The sequence below is a fragment of the Ochotona princeps genome, chromosome 8, assembly GCF_030435755.1.
Source record: "Ochotona princeps isolate mOchPri1 chromosome 8, mOchPri1.hap1, whole genome shotgun sequence".
Taxonomy (NCBI): Eukaryota; Metazoa; Chordata; class Mammalia; order Lagomorpha; family Ochotonidae; genus Ochotona; species Ochotona princeps.
The window spans coordinates 38621887-38634724 of record NC_080839.1 but is presented as its reverse complement, the minus strand read 5'-3'; the positions used below and the strand labels follow the sequence as shown (position 1 = coordinate 38634724).

At 38.9% G+C, this 12838-nt stretch overlaps 1 protein-coding gene across 6 annotated transcripts in view; it reads left to right on the top strand.

Moving 5' to 3' along the window:
* WDPCP (WD repeat containing planar cell polarity effector) overlaps nucleotides 1-12838 on the top strand; it is a 327334-nt gene that overhangs the window by 161544 nt on the left and 152952 nt on the right. For all 6 annotated transcript variants that reach the window (XM_058667873.1, XM_058667872.1, XM_058667875.1 and 3 more), the window contains one exon: nucleotides 2555-2678. In XM_058667873.1, coding sequence (XP_058523856.1) covers nucleotides 2555-2678 — 124 coding nt within the window. The remainder of the gene's footprint in view (nucleotides 1-2554; nucleotides 2679-12838) is intronic.

Sequence of the window (12838 nt, the reverse complement as noted above, 5' to 3'; positions counted from 1 at the left end):
AGTTTTGTTTCTGCAGTCCAGTTCTTGATATTCTTTTCCCTTCTACCTCTTTAGTTTTCCTTACTTAACCAATAGGTAATTTTGCCCATTGAGATTTTGGATGTTTATTTTTAAAGGAAATTGAAAATATTAAAAGGGGATAGGGCAGGAGGATGTATCTCATACTGTGATGAAATAAATCTTTACATTTGTTAATTATCTACTTTTTCATACTGAATTTAAAAATGCATCTGGATGCTGTCTAACATTTACATCTTTATTTTGTAACTTTGTGATAAATACTGATATAATGAGTAGACACCACAGCCAATGAGAAATTCATTTTATGTAAATTGTATGATAGGGAAAGCATCAAGTAGATCAAAAGACCCTTACTAAGGAACTTTTTTCCTTCTATTTTCTTCATATTTACATCAATATTCTTATTGTACTTCATTACTTTTCTGAAATGAACAAGTTAGATAAAAGTCTGGTGGCAACCATCAGTTTGTTAATTTTAGAGAAGATTGATCCATTAGATCCAGTTCCTCCAGGAAGTTCATATTTAGAGGACTTGGCCCAACTCACAGAAGGCCGATAATAAATATTTAATATTGTTAGAATGTGCTTTTATGAGGTAATCCAAACCCATCTGTGGAGATTCCAGGATTTCTACAATGAGAAAATGCCTGTTGCAGTGCTTAGCCTATAGTAGGTGCTCAAATGAATATAAGTTAAAAAATAAAAAGAGCTATGTGAAAACTTTAGGGCACAAGGTATTATTGTAATGTATTTACCTCTAAAGTTATCTCAGATAATTATTTGTTAGTATTAATACATCTTCAAAATTGGGCACACGGTATAAAGAAAACAAAGCTCCTAAAGAAAGCTTGCTATGGCACACAAATCTGTACAAGGGTTCCTGAAGCTATAGTTCAAGAAGAAATATGGTAAAGATAAAATATTGCCTGTCATTCAGGATGCTGAGAAATTGCTAGCACCTTAGTAAATTTTTGTTGTAAGATTACTGTGTTGTAAAAAAGATTGTTAGGGAGTAAACAAATGGACATTATCAGATTCTAGCCTTAATAAAGAATGTTTTCAAGGAATCATATTGAGGAGATAGCAAAATAAAAGCTTCTGTGATGCTAGGCTATTAAAATAAAATGCTTTTGTGATGCTGGGTTATCAAAATATGTACATTTTAAGTAGATATGTGTATTTTCCCCCAAGTAACTATGAAAATACATTTTCAAAACATTCAGAGTTCTTCTCTGTTGAGATTTATTCTATCTAAATCTTAACAAATTTGACATGGTAATTTGTTTTCCTTTTATTAGTGGAACCCAGTGAGCTCTTTTATTTGTATCCATGTTGTGGTTATCTTTTGAGATCTTCATTTCTGCCTTAAACATCAAGCTGAGCTATCTAATGAATCTGTAACTGTGCTGGGAGTTACGCGTATTCCATGTAGGTTCGAACGTTTCAGATGTACGAAACATGCTGTCAAGAAAACAAGCAATGGCAAGAGAATCTGGCTTGTTTTCACAATAGCTTTGCTGTATTCAATTTTAATCTAAATTGACTGCTGCTTTGAAAGAAAATACCCCTAAAGTTCATCTTACTTCACTATCTAGATCTGAGATTTAAAAAGAAATTGCCAACAGCTTCACCAACTGCATAGCAATTACTCTGATGAGGTATTTAATACTTCCAAACCCAGATATACCTAAACCTAAAGAGTTTGCTAAACAAAGACGTGTTTATTCAGCCCAGTGCTGGTGGCACACAAATAAAAAGAGTCTTACTGTGAGCTGTAGTGTTCCCAGATATACTCATACTCTCACCATTATGGTTAATGCTTAACTTGTAGGTATTTCTGGGACAAAACACATCTCCACAAACATGTCTGGTAAAAAAATGTGAAGTAGATAAAATGTGTCCTCTTTCCTATTTCTAGCCCTCTCATTTAGCAAAAGTTGCTCTCCCATGCTTTTTTCTCCTCTCTTTGGGGTATCAAATTTCACTCTTGAACAAAATCAGGAATGTTGTTAGGGTATGATTTTGAAAGATCTGGGGACTTTATTCTGATAAAATTATAGCAGAGATTCTTTCTGTAATGAGCCTACTTTTTAATTGCAATTATTTTTAGAAGCATTTCTACTATACTGATTGCAATTCCCAATGTGAAAAAGGTTAGTTATCTCCTTTCAGATAGAGATAGTAAATGTTGAGTACACTGTGAGTTAATTTTACTGGAAATACTAGTTCAAACTGTGTTACTTCGATGAGTCACTGTTTTAATTACCCATTTGTGGTGAGAGGTTGGTTCATTATGGATTTCTTCAGTTTTGACAGCTTTTTGTTGCTCAGAGTCATTGTCAGCTTTGCCTCAAGTGAAAGTTTATACATAGGTTTGTTTTTGTACCAGCTGTCATATTTTAATTTCATCTTTCCTGCAACAAGCTCACATTTCATCCAAGTTTGCAAAACCTGACTGACTGCAAACATGAGTATTCTGTTGTAATTGAAGGAGTTTCACTTGTTTTAGCTCTGCTGTGTTTGAATTCCACAGCACAGCTTGAGGCAAGCCTTGGAACCTTCTATGCTCCAACAAGACCACTTCTGGATTCAACTATTTTAGAGTATAGAGACCAAATCAGCAAATATGCAAGAAGATTCTTCCATCACTTGCTCAGGTGAATGATACTTTTGAATTTATTAAACTCAGGCTGGTTACCTGTTTCAGGAGCCATCTTAAATTAGCATCCTCCAAAACACTGCTGTTTGTTAACAGTGTAACTCTTATAGAAAAACAAAAAAACTTTTCATAATACTGTCTTTTTAGTTTTTCCTTTTAAGCAGATATTTTATCATCGCTGAGTATTTTACATTATTGGGAATACAAAAATAAGAAATACTAGTAATGTAAAATAATTATAAAAATATTTGTCCCTAACACAGGAGAAATATTTTCATTATAATTGCTAACTGAAAATATGAATGTGTGATAAATCTCTGGAACAGTAATTGGTTTCCTTTGCTTTCAAAATTATTATATTTGTGCAGTGTGGTTAGTTGGAAGCTTCACCATATCTAGTTTCTCTGCTTTTAATGATGTAATATGTCCCTTTCACCTTAGGAATTAATGTGAAATGTCAGACAGTGAAGTACAGGAATTGCTCTGAGAAAATTCCTGTGGAGGTCAATGGACAGTCACAAATATATAGCCTATTCCATATTGGAAGGCAGATCAAAATAGTTTATGAGATAATGGAATTGAAGAATAAGTTAATTGTGGTGTGAAAAAATGTTTGAGATCCAGGGATAGCTTTTTTTTTTTTTAAAGATTTATTTTATTTTTATTACAAAGTCAGATATACTGAGAGGAGGAAAGATAGAGAGGAAGTGGAGCTGCCAGGATTAGAACCAGCAGCCATATGGGATCAAGGCGAGGACCTTAGCCACTAGGCCACGCTGCCAAGCCCCAGGGATAGCTTTTTAAAATGATATACATTTTCTGAGAACTTTTTGAAGACACTCTTTCTATAAGGTAACTCTTTGAACTATACATATCACAGATCCTTTGGAAAATAGTTATTTTCAAAAGTTGAGAAACATTGGTGTATTGCAAGAGTTGTGATTTGTAATTGAATATTTACTTTTTATGAGTGATATTAGTATATTGTCACTAACGCTTCGAATGAGATGGTCTTCTGTGAATGAACATAAGCCAGAAGTGTTGGGTTGGTGCCACATTGATTTGGATTTAATGCTTTATTATTTGCTCTCATTTTTACTATTTTGTTTTCCCTGTTTCTGGGGGAAATGGGTGAATTTGTATCATGTATATAGAGGCCCCACAATGAACATGAGTGCTATAGATGTTTTGGAATCTTCACTATGTCTCTGGCCTCTCTAATTTTACACATTTCATTTTTCTATAGGCATTATGTTTTATAACCATCTTATTGGCCCTAAGATCTTCATCTTATACAAATATGCAGTGTTTTTTTCTTCATTGGTCTTCCTCAGTTTTCTAGTTATTTTTTGGATATACTTTGGTGAAGTGACTGATACTATAGATACTTTTCTTTGTCATGACTTCTGGAATTAGTTGTTTTCCATTGGGGTCTAACTAGCTTTTTCGTGTTTCTTTTTAGATTCTATTTCAGTTACAATGAAGGTTTTTTTTTTTTAAGACATTCATTTTGGACATCAGAGTTACAGAGAGAGAGATCTTCTGTCCTCTGATTCACTACCTAGATTACTGCATTGGTCAGTGGTGGACTGTGCTGAAGCCAGGAGCTTTATCTGGGCCTCCCACATGGTTGGTGGGGTCCTAAATGCTTGGGTCATCTTCTGTTGCTCTTCTTAGGGTGTTAGCTGGAAGCTATATTAGAAATAGAGCTGTCAGGATAGGAACTGACACCCATATGATAATCCAGCATTGCAGGCGGTAGCTCTTTTAAGAGTAAGTTATAAAAAGCATTATAAAAAGGAAAAGTTCGCAAGACATTAAATGAGGAATGGCATTGTGGTATGGTGGGATAAACTGCTGTCTATGATACTGGCATCCCACATGGGTACTGGTTCAACTCTCAACTGCTCCACTTCTGGTCAGCTTCATGCTAATGTATTTGGGAAAGCAATGGAAGTACTTAGCCCCCTGCCAACCGTGTGGGAGAAGCCAGATCAAGTATTGGCTACTGTTTTCAGCCTGACCCAATTGGCACTTTTGCCACCATTTGTGGAGTGAACCTACAAATGGGAGATCTCTTTTCTCTCCTTCACCCTCTGTCGGCCATGTTGCCTTTCAAATAATTGAAGTCAGTTTTTTAAAAAGAAACTAAATGAGATGGCTGAAGTTAAAACCATTCTTTTGTTTAATCTGCTGTTAGAAGTTCTCTTGCTTAGGGACAAAAAATTCGGATAAATGCTCTTGTGTATTTTTTTAAAGATTTATTTTATTATAATTTTGAGAAGCTGAGTTACAGAGAGATGAAGAGAGAGAGAAGAGAGAGAGAGAGAGAGAGAGAGAGAGAAGGAGGTCTTCCATCTGCTGATTCGCTCCCCAAATGGCCCCAATGGCTGGAGCTAAGCTGATCTAAAGCCAGGAGGCAGGAGCTTCTTCCTTGTTGCCCAGATGGATGCTGGGGCTCAAGGACTTGGGCCAGCCTCTGCTGTTTTCTCAGGCCATAAGAAGAGAGTTGGATGGGAAGTTGAATAGCCAGGATTCAAACTGGTGCCCATATGGAATGCTAGCACAGCAGGTGAGGAAATGTTTGCTGTGCTACCATACCAGCTCTGCATTTTGTATTTGTGAAGTGCTAGAATTGAATTACTTCTTGTTTTGGGATTACTGGTTATTTTAATTATCTAAAGAAAGTTATTAAATAATAGTTATCCAAGGCAGCATAAGAAATTTTTTATGAAGACTAATTTATTTTTTTATTTGAAAAGCAAAGCTACAAAACCAGAGGGAGACACATAGAGAGAGGAGAGAGAAAGAGACACCTCTTTTCCCTAGCTCACTCCCTAAAAGTCCTCAATGGTCATGCCAAGGCCAGACTGAAACTGGAGACCAGGAACTCTATTTTTGGTTTCCCACATGTGTGTCAATGGCCCAACTTTTGGGGCAGTCTTCTCCTCCATTCCCAGAGGCATTAGCTGGAAACTGGGTCAGAAGTGCAACAGGCAAAACTGGAATGAACATTCTGATACAGGCTGTTGACATTATGGTGCCCCAATGCTGGCCTCATCATCATAAGGATTTTTTTTTCTATCCCTCATCATCATAAGGAATTTTAAAGATGAAGAAAGGAACCCATTTGTGATGTACTTAAGATCATTCACTTGGACTGAGATTGCCTGGTACAACATTGGATTCTTTTGATGAAAATCAAAATGTTAAGTTGGCTTTAGTTCTATCCAGCATATGAACAGTACATGGTCTGAATTTGGAACAATAGAAAAAAACTGTGTGGATTGTTAAAATAAATACTTTATTTACACTTCTGGTTGTTTTGAAGGTACACGAATCCCCTGGATATCTTTTTGTGTTTCTTAGCCTTTTTGGCTTTAGCAGGTACAAAAAGTTACCTGAAAGCCCTCCTTCAGATTTAAACAAACTTGAACTTTAAGCTATACTTCTCATGTACTTTTTCTGATGTGTTTGCATGTGTTCAAACTTGCCTATTTTCATAAAGGAATGTTCCCTAGAAATGTAAATAATTGCTTCTGATATTGAAAATAGAAACCAATAGAAATGTAGTCTTGATAAACTATATAAGTAAAATGTCTATTACACTAAAATTTTAAAGAGATGATAGAGTCAAATTTATACTCATTAAGGTGCAAAACACTTAGCTGTAGAAAACAAATTTAACTGCCTCACCTAAGTTGAGAATGTAATTATTTATTTTTCTGCATCCATGAAATTGAATAGTCTTACTGAAGTACTAAACAAGGAAGTATTAATAAGTGAGAGCTTTTCATTGTAAATAGAAACTCTAACAGAAATATCTAAGTATTGATGAAATGAAAGCACATACAGTCAAATGAAGCTTACTTTATTACCACAGAAACAAAATATTATAAAGAAGTAATGCTTAATTCTCTGATTCATTTTTTGCTTCTAAACTGTGACTACTGTTTATAACTGAGATGATTTTATGTTTTATATCCTAGACAATCAAACATCTCAAATGTTTATAAAATAGTAAGCAAAGTTTTTGAAAAGGAAACTTGTTATCTAGTCTCAAAAATTATGAAGTATCTGTGAGGAAATTTGATGAGGCTTCGATTTACCTTTACATTACAACAAAGAATAAAATCTTCTGATGATCGATGAATGGCTGGATAGATAGTAAAACAATGTTGTATGGGAATGGATAATGATAGAACCCAGGAGATAGATATATATTCCTTCAACTTTGCAGTATGTTTGCAAAAACTTTCATACATATAGTGTTGAAGCCAGTATTTACATGTAGAATTTAGAATTAAAAAGTAGTCTTTTAGAAATGTCTGTCTGCTTATATAAAATATATGTGATACGCAAGAGAAATTTTGTGATGAAAAGTTCTTAACCAATTCTATTTTTAAAATATTTTATTATTATTATTAATTACATTGCATTATGTGATGCAGTTTTATTATTATTATTAATTATTTTGCATTATGTGACAGTTTCATAGGCTCTGGGAATCCCCCCCCTCCCCACACCCCTCCCCCCTGGTGGATTCCTCCACCTTGATGCAGTATTACAGTTCATATTCAATCAAGATTCTTTCATTGCAAACGTATACCAAGCATAGAGTCCAGCTACCCGTTGTCCAGATGGGTTTCTTGGGGAGACCATTTCTGGTCCGAAGTTAGAGCTGGTAAAATATCATCCCAGTCAATTAAGAGTCCCAATATAACATCAACAGCTGTTTGCAACATTATGGAATTGACATGGTTTTGAGTAACCAGTATGTTAAAAAAAAAAAAAAAAAAAGCAAGTTCTTAACCACCACCTATGATTAGCTCATTGACATTTCAATTTTAGTTTATATACAGGACCGGCTGCTATATACCTTAAAATGGCTATAAGGTACCATTCAGCTGTCTCGTGTCTATTTCATTTTCGTATTTAGCCATTTGTTGTGTTGAAGTATAATTTTGCTGATCTTGGCAGATTTTAGGATAATCTAGACTGGCTTGTAACTCTAACAAGACATTTGTCGACAATTAAGGTGCAGAACATTTTTTTTTTTTTTTGCGACGGGGGTTGTGCAGGGAAATCCCCAACACCATGGTGAGGAGTGACTAATCTTTGTGTCCCACCCAGCGAGGCATGAGCCAATCCACGCCAGCTCTTTCCTGTCAGATTCCAAGCTCTGCTTTTTGTTGTTTGTCTATTTATTTTAGGTTTTTTAGTTTGTATGGTTGTTTGTTTGCTATGAGGGGTTTTCGAAGCGATCCCGATGGTCATTGCGAGGGAGGGCGGGGGTCCAGAGGTGGAGCCAGGCTCGGACCAGAGAAAGCTCTCCTCCCTGGTCCCAAAGGACGTTTATTGTTCTTCTGTTTCTGCGAACCGCTCAGGGCTTCTGGTTGTCTTTCCGATGACGTTGGTTTCTGCACGGTAGTGTTTGGACTTCGTCCATCCCCTGCGGAAGCTCCGGATGGGGGTGGGTGACCTCAGAGTACTCGGCCTCCGAGGGCATCCAACTCCCTGTGGCCTCCTAGGCAGTTGGGATGTAGTCCTTGTTGCTCGTATTAATAGTTTGTGGTGATATGTGATGCAGTTTTATAGGTACTGGGATTCCCCCTACCCCTCCCCAAGCCCTCCCCCCGTGGTAGGTTCCTCCACCTTGTTGAATTACCACAGTTCAAGTTCACATGAGATTCTTTCATTGCAAGCATATACCAAGCATAGAATCCAGCATCTTATTGTCCAGATAAGTTCAACGGCTTGTTGGGGAGACCATCTCTGGTCTGAAAGTAGAGCTGGCAGAGTATCATCCCGATCAATTGAAAGCCCCAACGTAACATCAGCAGCAATTTATAGCGTTATGGAATTAATTGACATAGTATTGAGTAACCAACATGTTGAAAACAAAATGCAAGTTCTTAAACACATCCTGCGACTCCTTCATTGACATTTCAATTTTAGTTTATATACAACCGGGTTCTATACACCTTAAAATGGCTATAAATTGCTATTCAGCTGTCTCGTGTCCATTTTCATTATAGTATTTAGCATTTTATAGCGTTGAAGCATAATTTTGCTGAACCTGGCTTTTTTTTTTTTTCGGGTAGTCTAGACTGGCTTTTAACTCTAACAGGACATATGTCAATAGTTTAGGTGCAGAACAGTTTTAGGAGGGGTGTGCAGAGACATCCTCAGTACCCTGAGGAGTAACTGATCCTTGTGTCTCACCTAGTAAGGTATACGTGAATCCACGCTGGCCATTTCCTGTCTAATTCTAAGCTTTCCTTGTTGTTCTCTATCTGTTCTTGAGTTTTTGTTTGTGTGTGTGTTTGTTTTGAGGGGTTTCCGGAGCGATCCTGATGGTCGTTGCCAGAGAGGGTGGAGACCCTAAGTAAGAACCAAGTGAGGACGCAAGAAAGCTCCCCTCTCTAGTCCCCAGGGAAGTTGACTGTTCTTCTGTTTCTGCGGACTGCTCAGGGCTCCTGGCTGTTGTTCTGATGCCCTTGGATCCTGAGAGGAAGGATTTGGACTTCTTTCATCCCGTGTGGTAGATCCAAGCGGGAGTGGATGACCTCAGAGTTCTTGGCCTCCGAAGGCATTCCAATTCCCCGTGGTCTCCTTGGCAGTTGGGATGTAGTCTTTGGTGCTCGTACTGGTAGTCCTTGGTGAGAACCAATTCTATTTTCAAATAAGCTTTTCAGTTTTGTGTTTCACTAATGTAACATACACAGTGAATAGAACAGTTATATGAAATTATTTCAGAGAATATGAATACTAAATAAGCTACCCAATGGCATTCAGGCTGCAACATAAAATGATCTGCAGAGAAAAAGTTCCAGGTCAGATCATCTAAAAATTCCAGATAACATATTTAAAATATTTGTTGAAAGCATGGTTGAGTTGACAGGAAACTAAGGGGAAAGCTTGGAGGTTGAAATGACAAAGATGCTCAGTTTCACAAAAGTAAGCAATTCCATGTCTGCCTTGAGGGCATGTGCTCACCTGGCAGTGAGTTGTTTAATATACAGGGTGTGGACTCAGAAGGTAGAAGATAAAGCTAAAGGCTCAGAGTGGGAGATTGATTCAGAGATCCAGAACTCTGGGACTCTGGGCAGCATCCTTCCTCAGAGAACGAAAAGGAAGGATGGTAAGGGATGCCGAAAAGGAATGGTGAGGGGAAAACCAATGGTAAAGTAGGAACTTAAAGCTAATAACGTAAACCATATACTCTAATTCAAGGGGTTAAAATTAAGGTTAAATAAAATTCAGAAAATAGCAACATTTAAGACCAAAGTGGACTAATGAATTGAAGATTGATTTGAAGTTTCTATATTTCTTGAGAGAAATATAAAAAGATACTTAATTTTTCTCAGTTCTCATGTGATATTAATACAAACAGAAAAAATTCAGTGTAGTTAATATGTGCAATTCTAAGAATATAATTGTCTCCCACCCTCTGCATTTCTCATTAGGTTTTTTTTCTGAAGTTTTGTTTTTTATTTGAAAGATAGATCAGATTTACAGAGAGAAAAAATAACAGAAAGCACTTCCATCCATTAATTCACTCCACATTAAAGAATTTAGCAATTAATGTTTTTTCCCCACAATATAAACCACAGTTCCAACATGCTTTTAACAAGTGTGGATTCATGACTATTAATGCCTCTTTTCTTTGTTTTTGGTTCCCTTTCAAAATATTTTTTTTTCAAAGTGAAAATCACTGAGTTTAATGTGAAAGTTTAGTAACTTCAAAAAAAATTTTTTCAGGGGGAGGAAATCCACTGACCTTCTTTACTTTTTTTTTTTTTAATCATCTTTACATAGTTGATTAGGGAACGAAAGGGTCAAGGACTATAGGAAAGTGGGTAAGACCATTGTTTCCACATTAATATTATTTTTTTTTTTTCTGTACCTGTGGTAAGGGGAGAGATAGAGGAGAAAACCCATCCAGCCTCCCACCCATCCAGGTCCCAGATGTGGAACATACTCCAAGGGTCCTGCTCAAACAGTTCTGATAGTTCAACAGTTTTGAGTTGCTACCAATCTTGCCATTCCAAGCACAATGAAATCTCTTCAGAATCCACTGGCTGACATAGTTTCTTCATGGCTGGGGTTCTGAGATCCAAAGTTCAGTTGGAGGGATCCCCAAAGAAACTTCATCTGAGGTGATCCCAGACCTGATTCTTGTGTGTGAATGCCAGTACAGGGTCCTGCACAGTACATTGCCCCAATCACCCAAGCTCCTCCATCAGAACCTCTCCCAGTGTCAGATCTTGTGCATACTGGTGGGTCCATAAGCCAGCCCTACTTTGTCCACCTCCTGTCCTGGCAGTACAGTGGCCTTTCCTGACTGGTTTTAATACATTCCGGTTCTCATTGTTGGATGTTTCAGCCCAGCCAAGGTTCGTCCATACCCAAACACAGCTCACACATGGCTCAGTAGGGGCAGAGACCTAGCCTAGTCCATCCTACATTTACCCTAGTTCTCATGAGCCCCAAATAGTGCTATAGTCTAGCCCAGTTTGGTGTGCTAGACCCAGTCCACACTTGTGCCAAAAGATACTGCAGCCATATCCATACCAGAATGCAGCCCCCACTCTGGACAATGCACTCAGCAGTGGGAACCCCAACCCAGCAAGTGTGTACTCTCATAGCTCCCCAACCAGGCATATTCCAAGCCATATCTTATGAGCGTGCCAGTTGTTGCTCTGACCCAGTTGGCGTAGCCCCTCACCTTTCTCAGCCTTTGCCTTTGGTGCTGTGACCTAGTATCCCTGGCTCATGCAGACCAGTCAGTGTAAGAGCCTCGCTTGGCATGACCTATGCTCCAGCCTTATTTCTGCTCTTCCTTGTGATTTAAGGTTTGCTCGGCCCTGCCCAATCTGCCCCTTCCAGTTGCAGCCTGGTCCACCCCATAACCTGTTTTATGATGCACATTGGGAGGCTGCTGCTTTGACCTACCCAGACTGTTGTCGGTTCCTTTATCTGTAAGTGATGGCAGGTTCCATGGTCATACCTAGCTCAGCCCATCACCACTCCAACTCTTGAGCTAACCAGCCGAGTTTGTATTTCCACAGGGTTTGGCCCACACATCCCTCATAGAATCTACTCCTAGACCTGGTTCTCTCACCTGCTGGTTAGTGACTTGACCCTGCCAAGTGTGACCTGTCCACTGTTCCACCACTCAGTCAGGTATTGGCACCTAGCCCTACTAGACAGGCCCCCAGCCATAGCTTTTGTGTGGACTGGTGTGTGATAGTCAGTGATGCTCTATGCTAACAGCCCATCTCAGGATTCCCATGTGGCTGGTGAATCAGTCTAGCTCAAATAGATCTTATGGACTCTCCCCTCCAAACTACAAGATCTCAGTCCCCATACCTGCAAGCAAGTTCCATGACCCAGTCGCTGGGAGTCACACAAGATTCACCCCTCACATACACTCACACTGGCCTTATCCATGGATGTCCTTAGGCAGCAATTACATACCCTAAAAACCCCCAAGCTTGCCGCTAGCTGGCCAGCAGGCAGAACCTGGTACACAGTGGGCACACCGGCAGTCCAGCAGCCTAGCACTCACTCACAGTGTGGCAAAGGTGTCCTTGGGCAGAGTCCCAAGCATTGGGTCCAACCTGGCTCTGGCACCCTTGCAACTGCCACACTGCAGAGGGCTCTTTTTGCTTCATCCCCTGGCCGAATACTGCCCAGACTCTTCCTGCTGCAAGATGGTGGCAGCAGGGCGGATTCAGGTTCTTAATCCAGTTCCCAAGATTCCCACATTGTGTACTTACCCTGAGGGAAGATATCTCTGGGGCCTGGGAACGCCTAGGACTTGCTCACCATGTGGCAACAGTGTCCTTGGGTTGAGTCCCAAGTATTGGGTCCTACCTGGCTCAGGCACCCTTCACAGCAGCCATACTGTAGAGGGCTCCTTTTGCCCCAGCCCACCCCTCCCCCAACCAAACCTAGTAAGTTCTAAATTTTAAAGGGCTGAATCACCTAAGGATTCCATGAGACTTTTAATTTGGTTGAAAGGTTGCTTAACCCCAGAAAGTGACATGCACAAATCTCACAAGATCCTCATTTAGGGAACAGATTCAACAGTAAAAGGAAACAATAATTGAGAAGGAACAGTATCAAAAATCTCAATCCTGTAACTGAAAG